Source organism: Mobula birostris, chromosome 3 (assembly GCF_030028105.1).
Source record: "Mobula birostris isolate sMobBir1 chromosome 3, sMobBir1.hap1, whole genome shotgun sequence".
Lineage (NCBI taxonomy): Eukaryota > Metazoa > Chordata > Chondrichthyes > Myliobatiformes > Myliobatidae > Mobula > Mobula birostris.
Genome location: NC_092372.1, coordinates 30,191,546 through 30,215,485, shown reverse-complemented (window position 1 = coordinate 30,215,485; position 23,940 = coordinate 30,191,546). Strand labels below are relative to the sequence as shown.

The following is a 23,940-nucleotide window of genomic DNA, read 5'->3' as shown; positions in this document are numbered from 1 at the left end:
ATGCGAAAAGTTGTAGTCTCACTTGATTTAAGTAATATCCGACTTTATTATTCTTCCTTCCAAAGTAAATTAGTTCACAGTTTACCACTTTATATCCTATCTGCCAACTTCATGCCTACTTTCTTAGCCTACCAATATCTGTTTCAACACTTATTGCAGTGTTTTGGTTTGGAATGTATAAATGTCATCAAACATCATAGGCTTAATTATAGTAATAAACAACGTACTTAAGTAAGTATCTTTATAAGTAACTGTGTTAAATTCTGTGAAGGTTTGTGTTGCTTAGATATTAAAAGCAATTTAAACATCTCTTTTCTAATTTTTTCTTTCCCAAGGATTTAATTGCTGCTGCAACAGGCCTACATGTAGGCATAATTCGTGGCGTGCAGCAAAAGAACAGGGTGCTTCAAGTTTTCCGTAGATCAGCAAAAGATAACAAACTTTCTGGCTATCCCAAATTTCTGGTAACCCAAGCCTTGGTAGCATTGCTTACTGAGAAACGTTTTCGACATCAATCCAGTCGTGACAAAGAGGAAGCAGAGTCTAAAGGTAGGGAGTGTCAGAGTTCATTGTATTTTGAATTAGCTGTCACGAGATATTTTTAGTAGCATTCTGCATTTTAATGATTTCATACCAAGTTCTGTAAAGTGTTAGGTTTTTTAAATGATCAGGTCTGTGCCTTTCCAGGTTAATACCCAAAGTACTGAAAGCAGTATCAGACAATGAAGCAGTATTGTTTGATTTCAATCACTGAAGCAAGTAATTTAAAAGAAGTGTACTAGATTGGCCTTCACTGCAAGAGGTTTTGAGTATAGGAACAAGAATGCCTGACAGCAATTATATAGGGCATTAGTGAGAGCATTACTGGAGCATGGTGCACAATTCTGATATCCTCACCTAAGAAAGAATACACCTGCCATAGAGGGACTGCAGTGACAAATCACCATACTGATATCTAGAATGGTAGCAGTATCACATGAGGGGGGAATGATAAACTAGACCTGCATTCACTAGATATTATTGGAATAAAAGAACATCTCATTGAAACTGAGAAAGGAGGTATTGCTGGACTTTATTCTGAGGAATTAGAATTTTTTAGTGGAGAAAAATTTGCTGAACAATCTGTGTCATGAGATTTGGAATGGCTGTAGAGAAAGGCAGGGAACAATATAAAAAAGAACCTCTTTAATAGAGGAAGCTTCACCTTCAGTGAAATGAGCAGTGATCTGTCCAATGTAAAGTGAAATCTAAGATTGGCAATATCATACCATCTGCTTGGCATATTCCCACAAGAGAATCTGAAAGATCGGGGGGCCAAAGCCAGAGCTTCCCAGTTGACAAGGGAAATAGCTTCTACTTCATACATGGACAAGTTGGGCGAAAGAACCTGTTTCCATGCCCTGCCACTCTGACTCAGTTGGCTCCTTTCTTTGCTGAACAATTTAGAGATTTTATTCAATAATTCTGTGTTGAAGGTACTTGTTTAAATCTTTTCCAGATACTCCACCTTCCTCATCTGCATATTCGTTCTCATCATCACATATTGGACCCTTGGAACTGGCCAACGCGCTTGCAGCTTGTTGCCTGTCCGTGAGACTGAGTTCTGGACATCGGCAGTGGGCCGCACAACATCTAGTGCAGGTCTTATCTACCACAGAAAGGAACAATCAGTTCAGACCTCAAACTTACGCAGACCTGGCAGGGGATCTTCGGAAATGCCCCACTGTTAAGCTGGAAGCGCATGAGAACCGGGTATGCTTTCATTTTTTCGCTATTTTAACGTGATTTCTGGTCCAGATTTACATTATGATGCAAAGTAGTGTGTAAATGTTGAGGACGATGGGTAACCCTAGGTAATTTCTAAAGTAAGTACATGTTCGGCACAGCATTGTGAGCCGAAGGGCCTGTATTGTGCTGTAGGCTTTTCTATGTTTTTCTATGTTCTATGCTAGGTAGTACAGGGAATTGAAAAACTCTTTTTGCATCAAGAACCTAAATTTGAAGTTTTTTCTTGTCTTTCTTGGAGGTCATAAAAATAATAATTATTAAACAACTTATGAAATAGAGGTTGAGCACCCTGTGTTAAAGATCTACCCCTTAGTAACAATGATCAGAGAGGCACAGAGAGAATCTGTATTTATCAACAAGTAACCTCAACTAAAATGCATGTATGTGGGTTCACAAACTAACTACCTTTGGTAGGTCTGGCACATTACATAATAAATAGCTGTTTGTCTGAGAATGGTCTCAGATTTAGCAGGTCATTACCTGAAGCTCCTTGTGTCCACATTCAATTGCTCTGATTAGATTATCCCAGAGCAAGCATCAGTTCAGAGTTCACAAAATGGGAAGCAAAGACAATTAGTTTGTCTGCTTCCCCTGTCCTTGATCCATCCAAGTCCACTAATTACCAGACTGTCCATGAACAGTCAATGAGGAGAAAAGGTATTACCCAGGAAAGGAGTCTACGCTGGCCTTGTGATCCTGATCTCCACATGTCTGTGGGATCCTCCTCAATGGTTGGTCTCTGGAAAGTTATCACCATTATGTATTTGAAGCTCCTGACTCTTACAGTGCTACTCATCAATTGAACTAATGGATCTCCATCCCATTGGCTCAAGGCCGACCTGGATCACCTTCTTACTGGATGCAATCTGAATGGCTCTCCGCATGGCTTAGATCACCTGGACAACAAAAGCAGCTACATCAGGCTGCTGTTCATCAACTATAGCTCAGGCTTTAATACCATCATTCCCCCAATCCTGAAGAACGTGGGCCTCTGTACCTCCCTCTGCCATTGGATCCTTGACTTCCTAACTGGAAGACCACAACCTGTGCAGATTGGTGATAACATATCCCCCTCACTGACAACCAACACTGGCGCACCTCAGGAGTGTGTGCTTAGCCCACTGCTCTACTCTCTTAATGCACATGACTGTGTTGCTAGGCATGGCTCAAATACTATCTATAAATTTGTTGATGATACAACCATTGTTGGTAGAATCTCAGGTAGTGACGAGAGGGTGTAAAGGAGTGAGATATACCAACTAGTGGAGTGGTGCTGCAGCAACAACCTGGTATCAACGTCAGTTATACAAAAGAGCTGATTGTGGACCTCAGGAAGGGTAAGATGAAGGAACACATACAAATCCTCATAGAGGGATCTGGCGTGAAGAGAGTGAGCAGTTTCAAGTTCCTGGGTGTCAAGATCTCTGAGAACCTAACCTGGTCCTAACATATCGATGCTGTTATAAAGAAGGCAAGACAGCGACTATATTTAATTAGGAGTTTGAAAAGATTTGGTATGTCAACAAATACACTCAAAAACCTCTATAGATGTACAGTAGAAAGCATTCTGACAGGCTGCTTCACTGTCTGGTATGGGTGGGCTACTGTACAGGACCGAAAGAAGCTACAGAGGAGTGTAATTTTAGTCAACTCCATCTTGGGTACTAGCCTACAAAGTACTCAGGACATCTTCAAGGAGCAGTGTCTCAGGAAGGCAGCATCCATTACTAAGGACTCCAGCACCCAGGGCATGCCCTTTTCTCACTGTTACCGTCAGGCACACACTCGGCGATTCAGGAACAGCTTTCTCCTCTCTGCCATTTGATTCCTAAATGGACATTGAGCCCTTGAACACTACCTCACCTTTTCATTACATATTATTTCTGTTTTTGCATGATTTTTAATCTATTCAGTATACGAATACTGTAATTGATTACTGATTTATTATTTTTTTCTTCTATATTATCTATTGCATTGAACTGCTGCCTCTAAGTTAACAAGCAAATTTCACAACATATGCAGGTGATAATAAACCAGATTCTGTTTCTGATTCCCCTGTCCTTGATTCATCCAAATCCACTAATTTGAAACTGTAGTTTTTTTTTTGTCTACTTCCACTGTCCTTGAATCATTCAAATCGATTAATTTGTAGAGTATAGTTCCTTTTGGCCAATACACCCCTTATCAAAATTCCAAACTCTGAAAACCTCAAAAATCTGAAATTTTTTGAGTGCCGACATGACATCACAAATGGAAAATCCTATAAGGTGATGGGAAGGTTCCCAGGCGATGCACCGTTATCAGCACACCACAGACAATTATGAAAGTAACCTCACATGTGTACAGAAGTTAATAAAAAATGAAAACCACTGCATAAAGCAGAAATATGAAGATGTTGACCTTGTATTGAAAGAGCGGATTCATCAGTGTTGGAGTGAACATAAACTATTTAATGGGATGCTGATCATGAAACAAGCAAAGATCTATGATGGACTGAAAACTGAAGGTAATCGTGAATATTTGGCAGGCTGGTTGCAGACATTTATGAAAAGGCAGAGTATTAGATTGTTAAAGATTTGTAGTGATAAAGCCCCTGCTGATCATGAAGCAGCAGAGTTCATAGAGTTTGCAAAAGTCATTGCTGATGAAGTCTAATGCTGAACAGCTACATCAGTACATATGTATGATGAACAAGCATATGACAAAGTCTGCATAAGTTCATAGTCAGGAATGATGGCAATGCCAAACAGCCACTGACTGTCCACCTGGGCAGCCAAGGTCAGAATCAGGTTTAATATCAATAGCATATGTGGTGAAATTTCTTTAACTTTGTTGTAGCAGTACAATGCAGTACATAATAATAGAGGGGAAAAAGAATCTGTGAATTAGAGTAAATATATATTTAAAATACAGGTTTCCCCCGCCATCCGAAGGTAGAGCGTTCCTATGAAATGGTTCATGAGCCGATATGTCATAAAGCGAAGAAGCAATTACCATTTATTTATATGGGAAAATGTTGTGAGCGTTCGCAGACCCAAAAATAACCTACCAAATCATGCCAAATAACACATAATACCGAAAATAACAGTAACATATAGTAAAAGCAGGAATGATATGATAAATACACAGCCTATATAAAGTAGAAATACTTCTCCGCAATCATCGCCGGCACTGTTCTCCGAAGCCAAAATCTCACGCAAGCGCTGTTGGCAAAAACATGGCACAAGCGCTCTCCAGTAACCTTTAAGCTATGAAGCTGCCAAATCATACCAAATAACACATAAAAATACACAGCCAATATAAAGTAGAAATAATGTATGTACAGTGTAGTATCACTTACGGGAATCGGGACAGCGCCGAGCACACTGATGATGGTGTGTTAGACTGAGTCTTCGCAGGTTGGGGTGGTGCAGTGGCCCCCCCCTCCACCCTCCGGGCCACCGACCGATACCGATCCGCAAAGCATGCAGGGGTACAGCGGTAGCCGGGAGGCACACAGCACATCTTTAAGAAAAAAGCTGAAATAAACATGCTAATTAATTAGGTGCCGCCCGACACGTAATTGTTGGCCCAGATCAGTGCTGATTGCCAATTGCATCGCCTCTGATCTGGGCCGACAATAACATGTCGAGTGATACCTAATTAACTAGCATTGTTTATTTCGGCTTTTTTCTTAAAGATGTGCTGTGTGCCTCCCGGCTACTGCTGCGTTCTCCGCGAATCGGTATCTGTCCATGGCCCGGGGGTTGAGCTGGTGGGACACTGGGGTCTCGTATGTTTCCATTAGAGCAGGCAGCTCATCTTCTCCTATGACTGCCCCCCTCGATGTCGAAGGTCGAGGTTTCTCGTCTGCTGTGGCTGATGTGGAAGGCTTGCTTGACTGCTGAGCCTCGCGCATTTTTCTATCATACAGTTCTTTGTAAGCACTCGAACCATCCTGCAAATATCCCCTAAACAGACACGTACCCTTTCAAAATTAAAGTCGTACTTTATCATTGCAGCGAAAATCTCACACAGTTGCTTCACGTTCATTTCGCTACTGCATTCGGTTTCGATTGTTATCCTTTCCTCTTACAATTGCATCAGCTCTTCATCTATCAGTTCCTGGTCATGGGATGCCAAAACCTCTTCAACATCACCTTTGTCAGCTTCCACAAGCCAAACTCACATTGTCCTTACTTCGTTCACCACGATCGAAACGCTTAATTATGTCTAGTTTTACGCTAAATGTAACACCCTTACGAGCTCTTTCAGGCTTTTCCGACACCATAGAACTCATCTTGCTAACGGCTGCTCACAGGCACGAGTTTCAGCAATGCCGGTGAGAAAGCCGTTCCAAATCCAGGGGAGAGCGGCTGCTCAGGGCGCACGCTGACTTTTATCGCGCGCTGATTTTTTTTCACGTGCTGATTTTTTTCGTAACAGTGAAAACACCTTCTGAAAGCAAAAACAGGGTACTAATTTAGGTCTTTCGTAACAGTGAGGTTTTGTAAAACGAACGTTCGAAAAGCAGGGGACACCTGTAGTTTTATTTTAAGTAGTGCAAAAAATAGAAATAAAAAAAAGCAGTGGGGTAGTGTTAACACGAGGAAATCTGCAGATGCTGGAATTTCAAGCAACACACATAAAAGTTGCTGGTGAATGCAGCAGGCCAGGCAGCAACTTTTATATGTCTTGTTGAGTGGGATAGTGTTCATGGGTTCAATATCCATTCAGAAATCAGATGGCAGATGGGGAAGAAGCTGTTCCTGAATCACTAAATTTGTGCCTTCAGGCTTCTGTACCTCTTTCCTGATGGTAGCAGTGAGAAGAGGGCATGTCCTTGGTGGCAGAGGTCCTTTCTGAGGCACAGCTCCTTGAAGATGACCTGGATACTACAGAAATCAGTGCAAATGATAGAGCTGGCTCATTTAAATGTATTATATAAAACTACCTTCAGGGTCTATGTATAAACTGTATATGTAATGTAAATGGATTTCATGTTTAGACTTGAGTTCCATCCCAAAGTGTCTCATTATACAGATGCAAATATTCCAAAATCTGAAATACTTCTGGCCTCAAGCATTATAGATAAAAAGTGCTCAATCTGTAGTAGGTTTCTATGAATGCTGAGTAGTGTACCAAGTACTATGTATTGTTGTGTACTAAAATAAGAGACGTGTTCACTTCCTAGCAGCTGTGTACATACGTCTACTGATGCCTCTGGACACGCGCCTTGCGCAGCTGCTGATGTGTGCTTCAGGGTTCCTTGCTTGGAGCACATTGGGCACGCAGATGACTCTGCCTTGCCCCATGTGTGCAGGTTTGACGGGCTTGGAAGCACATTGTACACTGCCTGGATGAGAAATTGGATACGGTGTGGTTCGGCTTTCCAAAGCTCAGCCCAGGTCACTTTCCTCTCAACCGCATTCTCCCATCTTGTCCAAGCTCCCTGTTGCTTCATTCCCACCGCCTTGCAGGCTCTCATCTCCTCCACTACTGCTCTCACCTCCTCCTGAACTAGACGATGCCTTTCCTTCCCTCTGGTGTCCATTTGGGGAGTTGGAAAGGATCCTAGCCCAGCTCGACCTCTTGTGACCGCTCCCGCCAGCCTCCTGTGACGCAGCCTCGCCTCTGCCTCCTGAACAGCTTCCTCTGCCCTCCACTTCCTGCCAGTACTTACTTGGATCCCTGCTCTAGCCACCTTCGGGTCACTTGAGTCCCTATACTGTAGCGCTTCTCTGGCTCTTGTTACCTTGAATTCTTCCTCCAAGGATTTGAAGGGCAGTTGCAGTTTGTTGTGATGTCCATAGAGTGCGATGCTGCTCAGGCTCTTTGGCAGCCCCGGACATCTCCTGAGGTGGTTGCTAATCCTCCTCTCTAAGGTTTCAACTGTCGAGATCAGAACTGCATAGACGAGGAGAGGCCACAGGATTCTGGGAAGAATGCCATGCTGATACACCCAGGCTTTAAACTTCCCAGAAGGCCAGACTTGTCCACAGATTTCAGCCAGCCATCCAACTTGGTACAGATCGCCTGAATGGGTGTCATGTCCCTTAAAGAGCTGTCAAAAACTTTACCTAAGCTCTTGACTGGCTTTTCTGTGACGGTTGGGATGGCTGTGCCTGCGATGCTGAACCGGAACTTGTTCTCCACCTTCCCTTTCCTCAGCACCATGGATCTTGATTTAGCTGGTTTGAAATGCATCCAGGCCCACTCCACCAGCTTTTTGAGCCCCTGCAGAATCCACCAGCAGCCTGGGACTGATTCTGTGGTGACTGAGGTCATCCATGAATGCCCTGATAGGTGTTTGCCATTGAGCGGAATTCATTCTGGGCCCTCTGCACTCTGGTTCAGCAGACTTAGTGAGATGTTCATGGCTAGGGAGAACAGTGTCACTGAGATATTGCACCCTGTGATGATGCCGATCTCCACCTTGAACTCTGAGCATAAATTTGTATCTCAAAATATTAAGTTATGAACCGTGCATCAAGATTTTGAAGTGTGAATGTCTGTGCAGCTGCAGTTGCACTAACAAAATCTTTTCCTCCCTCTCCCCCCGCATCCTCCCACTCCCCCCATCCTCCCTCTCCCAACAAAATCTAGATTCATCTCTACTGTAACCAGTCACAATAAAATTCCAATAGAATTATTTTGTTTAAGATGCTCTGCAAATCAATATCATTAAATTGGTTAAAAATGGGAGAGCTTTGGAATAAGATGCTTGTCAATTTGTCCCTTTCCTGATTTACCTGAATGATTTCTGTGGTAAAGCTTAGCTTTATTTTGCACATTATTGATGATTTAAAGTCAAATTGCTCTGAAGACTGTATACTTCAGAAGAAGCAAGCTCTTTATACTTTGCCTCAAAGCTTCCATTAATTGTAACACACACAAAATGCTGGAGGCACTCAGCAAGCCGGACAACATCTATGGAAAAGAATAAACAGTCACATTTCGGGCCGATACTCAAGACTCAGGCCATCTGAGTTCCTCCGGCATTGTGTGTTGCTTTCGATTTCCAGCATCTGCAGATTTTCTTGTGTTTCCATTGATTGTAGATTTCCATAGAAATCAAATAAAGCTTAATCATTCCATACTGAAAGCTGCTTAATATGTTTTTCTTCAGATAAGCTAATTTAAGATGTTGTGAAATAAATGCTAAAAAAGATGACATTTTACAAGAGAAAATTTTGCGAAAAGGTATTATTTATGTAGTTTAGGGTAGTAATCTTTTTTGTAGAGTACTGAACAAGTTATAATCTCTGGTTATTTTAATTTCAATAACAGGTTGCAAGTTCTTCCTGGTCAGTTGCAAAGGGTTTGCTAGCCACAAGTGCCCTGGATAGAACCATTCGCCTGTGGACTTTAACCAAAAATACGGTTGCATTAATACAGACAGTTTGCTTTAAAACTTGGTATGTTTGCAATGTTTGAAGACTTGTCATTTCTTAGTCTCATGATACATACATATTAGAACTATTTTAGAAAATGCAAATTTGTAAAATCCTCAAGTTAGGCAGTCATTGTACTTTGCCAAAAAATGAATGTGAATGGACAATTGGTTTACCAAATATTCTCTCAACGTGAACAGATACATTTTAGTTCAAGCATTAATCAGAGTTTTGTTCCAAATGCCCCTTCATCAACTCCACTTCCCATCCTGAAAGGCAATACATTCACTGTTTTATTTCCCTCATCTGCATTATGTGGAACCGCTCTTTGAACCACAGGAAATGATTGAGAAGCCAAAACACAAGGAATAAGCATTCAAAATTTCAAAGGAGAAAGAAGAGGATTTCTTCACCACTCTCTATAACTCCTCTATACTAGCACCCTCTCGGGCTTGGTCTGACCAGGCAAAAGATCTTGGTGTCAGTACTCTAGATCAGCAAGAGGGTCTTTGGTGTCCCCTTCACATTATCCCTGAGCACTTTTAAACTAACAAGCATTTAAAGTGCTGTAATAAGAGCTTTTTTTTTTCTGCAGCACACAACAGTGGCATGAAAATATATTTCAGTGATGCTGATTGCAAAGGAACTTAGTGGACGGGTAGGGGTGGTGGTTGGAGATAACTTATTGGTTATTGATTCAGGTATCTCAAGAGAAACTATTGGAATTAGTAAACAGTGATCTTAGTCTGAAGTACTAACAGAATATACCAGAAATACTTCAAAGACCTGCTAGCACTGGAACTGACAAAAAAATAATCAGCCGAGTGTTGAAATTCCAAACTCGTACTTTTCTCTAATGTTTCCTGAGCTGCGATATATTTTGATCAGTAATTCAGTCCTTTTCCTTGGTGACTGAGAACGTGCAAGCACCACAAAATGCGATTAGCTGAGTTTCCTCCAGAAGCTCCAGTTTCCTTCCATCCCTCAAAAGGATGGTAGGTTCACTGGCCACTGAAAATTACCCATAGTATGTAGGCAGGCGACCCAACTGAGGGGAATGTGGGGAGAGTCAATTATGAGGAAAAAAATGTGCAAACGAGATTTCTCTGCATGTCATTATAGACTCAATAAGCCAAATAACCTCCTTCAATATATTAAAGAAATATAGAGGGGGTAGGATTTGATAAGCTTTTCTCCTTAAATGAGGTATATAACCAGAAGTTTAAGGGGTAGAAGATTTGGAAATATTTTACTGAGAGAGTAATTGAAATCTGGATTGCACTTCCTGAGGAGGTGGTGAAGGCATATCTGTCATGGCACTTAAGTATTTAGATGAATACTTAAAATATGGTATAGATGGTTATAGGAGTAGTTTAAATATATATGTAATGATCTTTGCAGACAAGGTGGTCTTTAGTCCCGTTCTGTATAACCCTACCACCCTATAACTTGCACAAAAAAAACACCAGCTTATTAAACTAGTAAGATTAGTAAGGGAAGTAGCACTTTTTGATGTCCAAAATATTTCACCGCAAATTAATGATAATTATAGTATATTAATAATTAAATAAGTATTGTGACAGGCAGTTTTCACAAATGTTCCCACAAGCAGGAGTGAGATAATTATCAATTATTGTTGCAGTGGAACAATAATTCCCCTGCCATTCTTTAAGCAATGGCATGAAAGATTTTTTTTCTGTTTAGGTTCTTTGGATATATCTTCAATACCTCAGCTGAAAGATAATATTCAGACAAGGCATTGGTCTTTCAGGTGAAACCTCATTGTACTAGGGTTTCACCTTAACTTAAATAGAACAGTACAGCACAGTACTGGATCTTGATTCAGAGGGCAAGTGTCAGATGGATGAATATTCATTCTGTGTTAAATATTTGGTTTTAGGTCTAATGGATAAAAAAAAAGCTAAGAAATTGAACCCCACCCTGCCCTCCTTCCAAACAATTGCAATCTCTTTAGCAAACTCACTTCATCAGAATCTGGAGAGTTAATGTGAGACAAGGCAATGAACACAGTCGCTGGAGACATATTTTTAAAAAGGGACCCGGTGCAGATCTACTCTGCATTTACTCAAGTCTGATTTAACCCAATAAATGCAGCTTAGCTGGATTCCTCCATAAACCTACCGCTCATTTAACCCTATTCCCTCTGCCATTCCAATCTTCTGATTTCCTTTTGGTCCTTCTAGACCATCTTACCAATCTGGTATGTGAGTTGCAGGAAACTTCATATGCTTTCAAAACTTCCCATATTAAAAGAAAATTGGCTGATCCTTGACTATAATTATGACATACTACTTTTAAAAAACAAAAAGGCTGTAGGGACTTGGTCTAAAATCTAGACTCCAGTCTCAGTTCCTCAGCATAGGTGGTTCACAGCAGCTACTCAAACTTAGAAGCTCAAAAGGAGTTAGTAATCAGGAGCAGCACTGCAGACACTCTGATGAAAATCCAAGATAAAAACTTCATGCCCCATAATATCAAATCATGCACAACCCTATTTCATACCAGACTGTGACCTGACTTGTCCGAGAATCCAGAGGACCTGTCTATCCTAGAGCTGGTAACCTAGGGACTAGTTTGCCATCTTGGAAGAAAGTGCAAAAAGCATGTTTTTTAAAATGCTGTAAAATGTTGCCATGAGAGCTTTCTTCTAAATGAAAAATACATTTTGAAGACTATTGTCTTTTCAGTAAGTGTCCAAGCAGCAAGAAATTTCAATTGGTATATTCTGCATTATATTTTCTTCTTGTCTTTCACATTAAGGTATTTCACACAATGCAGAACATTTTGGTCCACTGAACCTGTGCTTCACCCAGGATCTTCTGTACCTCAATGAAGTTTTGTATAGCCCTTGGTGTGTGGTTCCAGGCCCATAAGCCCAACCCATAATCTCACTATTACTGTTGGAATACTGTACAATGTTAGTTATGACCATTGATGTATTGTTCCGATCAGTCCACTATTTCCAGCCTACAATTCTGCTGTACCTCCACTTCACTCCCCAATCCACAAGCCTTTATGATCAGCACCTTTTAATCTAAAATCATCATTTTAATCACTTCTTCCTATTAATTTTATAAAGGCCAGAGAAGATTCTTTCTTGTGGCTTTTTTTTATTAAAATCCTTCCCAGAATTTTGTCTACCATTTAGTTTTGTTTATATATTGATATGAGAGGGTTTTTTTTGATAATATGAATCTTCTTTTCCCATTTCTTGTATGTTTATGCCAGTGAGGATTCAAAGGAAAGACCTTGTAGCCCTACAAGAGACTTCAATCTGTCTCCAGTATACTGGAGTGCAAGTGGCAGATTTTTAGCAGCTTCACAAGACAAAATCATCAACATCTATCAAGTTGATGGTAAGCAGGTTAATCGCCTATTTACTTTGCAATTTTGTTCTCCTTTTGCGGAATAACTTTCATGTTTTTTGATGCAGTGTTTATGTCAAAATGTTAAAAGCCTGAATCAATTGCAAAATTTAAGTCCATTCAAGCACAGGAATAATCCATTAAGTGTAATAGGTCCATACCGGTATATGTACTGCACCGGAATCTCATCTTACTTTCCCTTTTCTAAGCACATCTGCATATCCTCCTAGTCCATTTCCCCCTTGTCCTTCACTAGCTTCTGCTTAACTTCTCAATTCTATTCCCTTCAGCCTCTCTTTACAGAAGTGAATTTCATGATTAACCAGATTCTTGATTAATAAAAATTTCCTTAATATCTTCACCAGTGTCAATGACTCGAGGTTTACTTTCACTCAAATGAATATCTTCTTCAGGATTTCCTTCTCAACTGCTTCCTTAATTTTTAAAAGTATGTATCTTCAGTCTTCCTTTATTGTGTTCAGTCTTCTTAACAAATTTAACATGGGAAAAAGTATTTTGACCATCCACCCTATTTATTGCTGCTTATGATATTATATACTGTACCTCTATCAGGTCACCCTTCAATCTCCTTTGATCAAGGGAAAATGTGCCCAACTTCTCCCAGTAAATAAAATCTCCACACCAGGGAATTCATCCTGGTGAATTCCTTCTACGTTCCCTCCAGCACAACCACATCCTTCCTACAGTGTGGTGCCCAGAAGTGCAGAACTAGTGTTTTGTAAAGTTGAAAGATAAAGTCTCAATCCTTAAATACTATGCTACGAACTGACACGTGTCATGTGCCTTCGTCATCATTGTATCTACCTGTGTTGCACTTTAAGGGAACTATGAATTTGGACTCCCTGGGCCCTCTTTGTGTTCATTAACATTCGTTAGTGTCCTGTCGTTTACTGTGTATGTTCTACTCATGTTTAACTTCACAAAATCTAAGCTTTTTTTTACACTGGGAGTGTTTAAACTCTGGGATTCATTTTCAGAAAAGGCAGTGGAATTAGATAAAATTATTTTTAAAGCCTATTCGTGCACAGGGTCAAATAGGCAAGGTATAAATGGATATTGTCATAATGAGGGCAAATGGCATTAGTTTTGATGGGCAGAAATGTCCTCATGAACTCCACATGGAAGGCTGTTGTTGTGTTGTATGTGGAGATGAGTGTAAAATATCAAACTTATAAAAACAAACTTTTATTTTCACATTTTAGAAATTAAAGTTGGAATTTAAGGCTACTTCCCCAACCTTCATTATTACTTCTCTGTTATTATCTTTTTATGTATGAGGTTTGTGGCATCAACAGACTTGCAAGTTGATTTGGAATCAGATTTATTTCTCACGTGCAGTGAAATCCATTATTTGCATTAACAACCAACACACCCAAGGATGTGCTGGAGGCTATGTGTGGCTACACATTCCAGCGCCTACAATGCATGCCCACAATATTCAGCAGAACAACACAAGCAACAACAACAATTGAAATAATAGTTGCACAGTTGCTCTAAGTTTAATACTGAATTGGTATTTCTAAATAGTTTTAATCTTTGATATGAAGCTTTAAGAGTGGGGAGAATTTTTTTTTAAATTAAAAACTGCAGGTACTAGAAATCTGAAACAAAAACAGAAAATGATAGAAGCTCTCAGCAGGCTGGGCAGCAGCCCTAGAAAGAAAAATAGTTAAAGTTTCAGGTTTGGGACTCTACCTCTGTATATAATAGTTATTTTTAGTAAAACTGGCTGGTTATGCCAAAAGATATGTTCCTATATATTTGGAAGCAATGAATGGGTATTGCTTTAAAGAATCTTAGAAGATATTATTTCCTACTGCCTCTGCCTTTAAATAATACCTCGTTACTTAGCAAATTTATCTTCGTTTTTTCTAATCATCTGACAGTACATATATACAACCAAATGAAGCAATGTTGCCCCGACCCATTGTGCACCCACACAAAATATATCACACACTGCACATAAACCAAAATATTATATTTAAATAAGTTAATAAAATATAATACAAAATGCATGTAGTAAAGTAGGGCACAGTTAAATCCTGCAGTAAACAGCTCTCTGTCCCTAGTGACAAGACCTCGCTGATGGCAGGGTGTTCATTGGTCACACAGCATGAGGGAAGAAGCTGTTACCCAGTCTGGCAGTCCTGGTCCTAGTGCTACTGCACCTCCTTCCTGATGGTAGTGGGTCAAAGAGATTGTGGGATGGGTGGTAGGGATCCTCAACAATGCTCTTGTTAAATTAACTTTTCTTACATGCCTGTCTGCATCAATTCATTCATTCTCTGGGATTTTCAATCTGATAATGTCTTTATTTATGTCATCTTTTTCTCTTTATTCCTTCATGTACATTCTATATCTGCCTTTTTTTACTTTCTTCCTATATACCTCTGTCTCTTCACTCCAGAAATTGAATTTTTTTGTATCTCTTTCAAAGGGAATGACGTCCATATGAAAACTCAACCTTCCTGGGTAACTGCTTTGACATGGGCAGACGTCCAAGCACCATTCTTAAATAAAGATAGTAACAAGCAAGCTGAAGTGTTATTGGTAGGACGACTGGATGGATCAATTGGCTGCATCGAAGCTGCAGAGAATACCGTTTCTGACACGATTAACCTAGTGCATTGTCAGAGAAAAGATGGTATGTTTTAAATGATAGCAATGTAATTTAATTCATGAAACGATGTTGCACTGTAGCATGTGTGATGAATCTGTTTACAATTATAATCAAGTAGTTTGTGATATAATTTTTGGGGTGCATTAATTTTGGATCTTTCTTCATAAAATAGAGTTTTTAAAGATGTTGGTAGTTCTCAGTAAGACAGAAATTTCTTCCCATCTAAAATGGATGCATCCCAGAATACTGAGAATGGAAATTGCAATGGCTTTGGTTACATGTTGGTATTTGTCCATAGATATAAGGATGATATCAAAAGTCTAGATGTTGCAGATGTGTGATTCTTATTTTAGAACATTCCATAGGCATGGTAATTGGAGACGATAATCTAAGATAAAACTAATCAGCATTTGGAAAATTATAAGGTAATAAAGGAAAATTAGCCTTGGTTTGTCAAAAGAAAATTGTGCTTGATCAACCTGATGGATTTCAGTTGATGACGGTACTATGGTTGATGCATGTAGGGACTTTTAGAAGGAGTTTTATTAAGTCACAGATTGTAGGATTGTTAATGTTAGTGTCTTTGATTAAAAGCCTGCAGTTAAGGGAATAAGTAGCTAACTAAGAGCAGAAAGCAGAGTGGACATTTGTTGTTGAGACTGAAAGGAACCAAGCAGCAGTGATCACCAGAGAGAAATGTTGGAATCATTTTCTTTTAGCCTTGGATTTATAGAGGTATTTTTTCAAAATTCCCAGATGACAAATCTCTTATAATCGTAGCCAGTGAATGCAATAGTGACAGACCTAAATAAGACATAAACAGGAAAATAACTAGAAATGTGTATATAGTGTTAAATCCAGACAAATCTGAAATCATACAGTTGGTGGGAAAGTATGGAATGGACTATGAATGTGGGTTTCCCTTCCTTCACCATTGATGCTGTCACTCCTCCATTTCCTGAACATCCTCGCTCACCCCATCTTCCTGCTGCCTTAACAGTGATAGAGTTCCTCTTGTCCTTAACTTCTGCCCCATGAGCGTCCACATCCAACACATCATCCTCCGCAACCTCAGCCATTTCCAAAAGGACCCTACTATCAAACACATCTTTATCTCCCTCCTTCCTCCCCACTATCCACAGGGATTGCTCCCTCTGTGTTGTTCTCCCTTGTTCATTCGTCATTCCCCACTAAACCCTCTCATGGCACTGATCCCTGCAAGCGGCTAAAGTGCTATACCTGTCTGTTCATGCCCTCCCTCACCTCCATTCAGGGCCCTAAACAGTTATTCCAGGTGAGGCAACGCCTGATCTGCAAATCTGTTGGGGTCATCTGTTGTGCCCAGTGGTCCCAATGTGGCCTGCTCTACATTGGTGAGACCTGCCATAAATTGGGGGAATGCTTTGTTGAGCACCTCTGCTCCATCCACCAAAAGCAGAACTTCCCAGTGGCTAAACATTTTAATTCAGATTCCCATTCTGACATGTCATTTCATGGTCTCTTGTGCCACAATGAGGCCGCCCTCAGGATGTTGGAGCAACACCATATATTCCGTCAGAGTAGCCTTCGACCTGATGGCATGAATATCAATTTCTACTTCCAGTTTAAAAAAAAAAATTCCCTCCATCCCCCCCCCTTCCTTTTTCTTCTATTCCCCACTCTGGCCTCTTACTAGACGGGAGCAGCTGAAACAATTTATGGTTGAGGTGACTGGTGTCCCTGATGATCTTCTAGGCTTTGTTTCTGCACCTGCTGCTATAAATGTCCTCAATGGAGGGTTCACATCCACAGATGCACTGAGCTGTCCGCACCGCTCTCTGCAGTGCCCAGCGATCAAGGTTGGTACAGTTCCCGTACCTGTGGTGATACAGCCGGTCATTATGCTCTCAGTGGTGCCCCTGTAGAAGATCTTGAGGATTTGAAGGCCCAGGCCAAACTTCTTTAGTCACTTGAGATGGAAGAGACACTGTTGTGCTTTTTTTTTGCCACAAAGCCGGTGTGTACAGTCCAGGTGAGATCATCGGTGACGTGTATACCGAGGAACTTGAAACTACTCACCTTCTCAACTGTAGACCCATTGATGTTGATCAGGCCAAGCCTGTCTCCATTTCTCCTGTAGTCCACAATCAACTCTTTTTGTCTTTTTGGACATTAAGGGAGAAGTTGTAATCCTGGCACCAATCTGTCAGGATGTCAACCTCTCCTCTGTAGGCTGTCTCATTACCACTAGAAATAAGGCCGATCACAGTCATGTCATCTGCGAATTTGATCAGCAGATTGGAGCTATGTGTGATAGTACAGTCTTGGGTGTAAAGGGAGTAGAGAAGGGGACACAGAACACACCTGGGGGGGGGGCACCTGTGTTGAGAGTCAGAGGGGCAAAGGTGAGGGAGCCCATCCTTGTCACCTGTCGGCGATCCAATAGGAAGTCTAGGATCCAGCTGCACAAGGTGGGGTACGGTCCGAGGTCTCTGAGCTTCCTGTCAAATTTGGAGGGAATTATGGTGTTGAATGCTGAACTGTAGTCCAGGAACAGCATTCTCACATATGCATTCCTCTTTTCCAGGTGAGTGAGGATGGTGTGCAGTGCTGTGGTTATGGCATCATTGGTAGACCAGTTCTGTTAGTAGGCAAATTGTTAGGGGGTCCAGTGTGGGTGGTAGCATGCTGCAGATGTAGTCTTTAACCAGCCTCTCAAAGCATTTGCTTATGAATGAGATAAGTGCAACTGGGGCATCAATCGTTCAGATATGCTACCTTGGTTTTCTTAGGTACAGGGACAATGATGGACGATTTGAAACAGCAGGGCACTACACACTGGGAGAGGGAGAGAGTAAAGATGTCTGTAAACACACCAGCCAGCTGTTCAACACACACTTTGAGGAAGTGCCCTAGGATGCCGTCCGGCCCCACTGCCTTGCGGCTGTTAACACGTTGAAATGTTCTACGTACCTCAGCCTCGGAGATGACCAAGGTGCAGGTCTCGTCGATGACTCTCCTCAGGGGTTCAGTCCTATCACCCTTGACGGGAGCGTAAAAAAAAACATATAGCTCGTCCGGGAGCAAGGCGGCAGTGTTGGCTGCACTGCTGCGTTTCCTTTTGAAGTCCACGATAGTGTACAGTCTTTGCCATATCCAGTCGCAGAGTTGTGACTGGGTTTTGTCTCTGTGTCGCCATTTTGCCACATTGATAGCTCTACATAAATCATAGTGGCATCTCTTGAGCTCCTGTTGGTCTCCGGAGGTGAATGCTTTATCCCTTGTGCTGAGAGCAACACTCACTTAACTATTTATCCAAGGCTTCTGGGCTGGGTAGACCCAGACCGGTTTTTGAGGACCATTGTCTTCAACGCACTTCCAAATGAAGCTTGTGACCACCTCCATGCATTTAGAGATGTTCTCAGCTCAAAATACCTCCCAGGTGACGTTACCAAAGCAGTCTTGTAACATTGAGTCTGATTGGTTGGACCAGCAGTGGATACTTTTCACTGTGGCCGCTTCCTGCTTCAATTTCTGCCTGTAGTCAGGCAGGAGCAAGATGGAGGAATAGTCAGACTTTCCAAATAGGGAGCGGAGAAATGCTTTGTAGGCATTGCAGACAAATCTTGTGTGTGTTGCTATGAATGGAATCATGCGATTGTAAATGTGGTGAAGAGTTCAGAGACTAAGTAGATGTAAGTGCACACGTGTGTATAGGAGAATGGAGTCAATGACCGGAGATATTTTGTGACAGGGCATAAATTGGAACAAATTTCTGCTCATCTAAATACCAATACAAGAAAAGTGTGCTAAAACATCATATTCAAAAGTTCGGGTCTCACCTGAAGTACAATTTATTTTAGGCCACTGCACTTTATGAAAGATAAAGAAGAGATTTTGAACAATGATACCAGGACTGAAATACTTCTGTTCAGTGGAGAAATAAATGATATTCTTGTTAAAGCATTGGAGATTTGATAGTTGTGTTGGAACTTATGAAAGACTGTTGTAGAGCAAGTAAAAGGAACTATTTCTAACAGAAGGACTGTCAATAGCCAATAGGCATGGATTTGTGAAGTCCCACAACCAGGGCCATCCTTTCAGCTATGCATTGATTGGCATTTCAAAATAGTATATTAAGATATTCTGGGCTTGAGGATCTGAGTTATAGGGAAAGGTTGAACAGGTTATTCTCTGGAGCATAGGTGAATGAGGGTAGATTTGATTTGATAGAGATATACAAAATTATGAGGGGTATAGATAGGGTGGAGTGAAATTAGAACTAGAAGTCATAGGTTAAGGGTGAAAGGTGAAATATTTAAGTGGAACCTGAGGGGGATCTTCCTCACGCAGAGGCTAGTGTGAGTGTGGAATGAGCTGCCAGAGGAATTGGCAGGTATGGGTTTAATTTCAAAATTAAGACATGCTTGGGTAAGTACATGGGTGGGAGGGATATGGAGGACTTCTTTGGTCCAGGTGTGAGTTGACAGAACCAGGCAGAATAGTAGTTCGACCTGCACTAGGTGGGTCAAATGGCCTGTTTCTGTACTGTAATGCTCTTTGCCTATGACTCTATAGTTCTAATGGACTGGGACAACATGACAGTGTTTGACAATGGTCTTAAGGAAATTTTTTCCATTAAGTTTTGGTGATCACTGACATGACATTTCAGCTTTTCCAATGCTGGCGACTGCTATCAGCTTTAGTAGCTTAATAGCATTCATCAATAGTGGTGTTTTCAAACAATCTGATCTGAAAACTGCATTGAAAAATTTACAGAAATAAAATTTACTTTTATGTAGAGACATTTTAGCAAACATGAAATAGCAATCAGCAGTATACATAAAATAGGGGGTAAAATATCATAAACATTTAGCGAACTACTGTATATTGTTTAGCAAGGGAAAATGCCCAAGGCAGTGTTAAATTTCCTGTTTAGAGCTAGTGGTGATGAAGTGCTTTGAGAGGCAGATATTGAAACTTATCAGCTCCTGTCTGAGATCCACTCGAATTTCCCTACCAAAGCAGCAGGTCACAGCAGATGCCATCTCATTGGCTTTTCACACAACCCTGGAGCATCTGGACAGCAAAGGTGCATACATCAGGGTGCTATTTATCAATTACAGCTCAGTATTTAATACTATCATCCCCTCAAAACTAATCAGTAAACTCCAAGACCAGGGCTTCACTACCCTTTTGTGCAATTGGTTCCTGAATTTCCTTACTTGTAAACCTCAGTCAGTTCAGAATGGCAAAAACATTTCCTCCACAATCTGTATCAGCACAGATGCATGACAGGGGCGTATGCTTAGCCTGCTGCACTACTCACTTTATACCTTTGACTAAGTACAGCTACATCACCATATACAAGTTTGCTGATGACACATCAAAGGTGGTGATGAATCAGCATACAGGAGGGAGATTGAAAACTTGGCTGATTGGTGTCATTGCAAGAACTTCTCACTCAATGCTACAAGACCAAGGAACTGAATGTAGACCTCAGGAGAGGAAAACCAGAGGTCCATAAGCCAGTACTCATCAGACAATCAGAGGTGGAGTGTGTCAGTAACTTTAAATTTCTGGGTGTCACTATCTCAGAGGACCTGTCCTGGACCCATCATGTAAATGTAATTGCAAAGAAAGCACAACAATGTCTCGACTTCCTCAGGAGTCTGCGGAGATTCAGCATGTCATCAAAATCCTTGACAAACTTCAATAGGTGTGTGGTGGAATATGTACTGACTAGCTGCGTTACGGTCTGGTATGGGAACACCAATGCTTTGAGTGGAAAATCTTACAAAAGATAGTGGATTCGGCCCTGTACGTCATGGATAAAGCCCTCCCATCCATTGAGCAATCTACGTGAAACATTGCCGTAGAAAAGCAGCATCCATCATCAAAGATCTTCACCACCCAGGCCACGCTCTTTTCTCACTGCTACCATCAGGTAGAAGGTACAAGTGCCTCAGGACTCAAACCACCAGGTTCAATAACAGTTGCTATCCCTCAACCATCAGGCTCTTGAAGAAAAGAGGATAACTACACTCATTCTATTTCAGGTGTTCCCACAACCAGTGGTCTGACTTTAAGGACTCTTTATCTTGTTATTTCATGTTCTTGTTACTTATTACTATTTATTTATATTTTCATTTGCACAGTTTGTTATTCATTGACCCTGTTTACAGTTACTTTCCTATAGATTTGTTAAGTATGCCCGCAGGAAAAATAACCTCAGGGTTGTATGTGGTGACGTGTGTACCCTGATAATAAATTTTACTTTGACTTTGGCTATTTTCTAATCAGGCCACTAAAGCCTCATAATTTCTACTATTAAGTAAAATGTTTGTGGTTATTTTAAATTCTCAACAGAGCACTGACATTTAATGATTACTTTGAAAGGTTACAACACAGCATACCCTGAATCACAATAATGTATTTGAAAACGCAAACGACAGGAATTCTGCAGATGCTGGAAATTCAAGCAACACACATAAAAGTTGCTGGTGAACGCAGCAGGCCAGGCAGCATCTCTAGGAAGAGGTGCAGTCGACGTTTCAGGCCGAGACCCTTCGTCAGGAATTATTCAATGTATTTGAAAATTCTGGCTATCCACATTTAGCCACACATTTAGACTCCAGGAGATGCTTTCAGTGTCACAAATAAACCAGTATTTTGGTATAATGTATTACATGGCCTGTTGCTTATCAGCTAATTATGACAAGTGCAACATGTATAACATACTGTAATTCCAAATATTTGCATTCCCCACCCAAACCAATTGTACTTTTAGTGTTATAACCCATAATCAATATACTTTTTGTTGTTCAGTTGCTGTTCAGTGCATTGCCTGGTACAGTGAAGGTAAACCAATTGCAGTCGGGTATTCTGATGGGAAAATTTTACTTGGAACAAGAGAGCTCGAAAATGTGGAAGAATCAGTGATACTAGATTCATTTCAGGTAAATCATCGTTTCCTCTACCTATTTCTATTCCAGAATTGCTTTTTTCCAAAAGAGCAACAGACCAAAATTAATAACAAAACATGTTGGAAGAATCAGCACGTCAGGCACCATATAGAGATTTTGAAGCCAAAATAACAGTTAAGATTAATGATCTAGTTTGCTGTATAATGCTAAATTTGTGTTATGCAACTTACTTTATCTTGCCTTTTTCTTATTTCTAATGAAGGAGAGTGTAACAAGCCTGAAATGGGATCCAACTGGTCATCTACTCCTTGCAGTTTCCAGAGAAGAGATGGTGAAAGTATGGGGAAGAAGAGGAAGTTCCTGGGTTGCAGTTCAAACTCTTTTTCACTCAGCATTGGTCAATACTTCAGCATGGTGTCCACTTCCAGGGAAAGGTGTGGATCCAAGACTAATGCTTGCAGTGTATGTATCAAAGGAAACTAAAATGTGTTTAATGTACCATTCCTGTATTTCAAAAAACATAATTTCACCAAGAAATATAATGGGGAATTCAAAAGAAACTTCTTTCCCCAAAAATGATGAATCTTTGGAATTTGCTACCATAGTTGAAATGATTACACCTATGGGTGGCTCAGCAGACACTAGGCAGAATTGTTCATTTCTATACCATCTGTCTGATATTGTCCTAATGGAAAGAAAACCGTATCTTAAAACTGAAACATGTTGTTCTTTTAAACTAAACTCCAGGGCAGCGAAAATCTATCATGTTTTCTCAATTTCGGAATAAGTACATTGGTATTTGTTGTTTTCGGGGATCAAAACTTAAACTTAATTAAATATATTTCATTAGTAAGTTACAAGATCTAGACGTATATCCAAGTTTACAAATAACAGCAAGGTTAAATAAGTTGTGTAAATGTGAACAGGAAGATAATAAGTGATATAAACTTACCAAGTGGATGAAACTACAGAGTATAGACGTTCAACACTGGTTCAGTACAAGATAGAAACATAGAAAACATACAGCACAATACAGGCCCTTTGGCCCATAAAGCTGTGCCGAACATGTCCCTACCTTAGAACTACCTAGGCTTTACCCATAGCCCTCTATTTTTCTAAGCTCCATGTAGCCATCTAGAAGTTTCTTAAAAGATCCTATCGTTTCCGCCTCCACTGCTGCTGGATGATCAAAAGATCATCCACTTTTGATCAAATTCAGCATAACTTCCTTAATAGAGAGTAGAGAGGTGTTACAGGACAACAAAGGGAGTTAGTATCTGAGTATTTTAATCATTAAATGCCAGTACATGTTTAAAGAAAACAAGGCTTACATGGTTGGAATAGAGTATTGGTGTTGACAACAGCAGTACTAAATAGGCAGTTACTACAATAGCATTCTGTACCATTCATCAGTGACATAAATTTAAATCCCAGCAAAGGCAGTTGGAGACTTTAAGTAACTGAATGAATCTAGAACTTAAATTGTTAGTCACAGCAAGTTTAACAAAGAAACTGCTGTTGATAAAACCCATCTGGGCCACTAATATCCTTCAGGGCCATCCATGTTCATTTGGCCTACAGTATATATTTATAAAACTGCAAATGCATTAATGTGATTTATATTGAACTGCCTCCTCAATTCGGAGGCAATTTGAAATGGACACGGAACTTCTGGCATTCCCCAATGATACTTGCATCACGTGAAGCAGAGATTAAAAGAAAATCACAGGGTCATTAAAGGAAGAAGTAGTGCTTCATTTGTTCAGAAATTTTGTCTTGTGGGGATATCCAATTAAGCAAAAAACGATCATAATCTTAAAATTAGAACTAGGTTGTTTGAAAATCAA

The 23,940-nt window shown here is 40.5% G+C and overlaps 1 protein-coding gene across 7 annotated transcripts in view; it reads left to right on the top strand.

Annotated features, from left to right (window-relative positions):
• The window catches only part of LOC140194958 (probable E3 ubiquitin-protein ligase HERC1), a 299,092-nt gene that overhangs the window by 200,339 nt on the left and 74,813 nt on the right, over window positions 1-23,940 (top strand). For all 7 annotated transcript variants that reach the window (XM_072252425.1, XM_072252428.1, XM_072252427.1 and 4 more), the window contains 7 exons: window positions 336-549; window positions 1,499-1,752; window positions 9,058-9,185; window positions 12,411-12,538; window positions 15,006-15,212; window positions 21,996-22,126; window positions 22,356-22,555. In XM_072252425.1, the coding sequence (XP_072108526.1) occupies window positions 336-549; window positions 1,499-1,752; window positions 9,058-9,185; window positions 12,411-12,538; window positions 15,006-15,212; window positions 21,996-22,126; window positions 22,356-22,555 (1,262 nt within the window). The remainder of the gene's footprint in view (window positions 1-335; window positions 550-1,498; window positions 1,753-9,057; window positions 9,186-12,410; window positions 12,539-15,005; window positions 15,213-21,995; window positions 22,127-22,355; window positions 22,556-23,940) is intronic.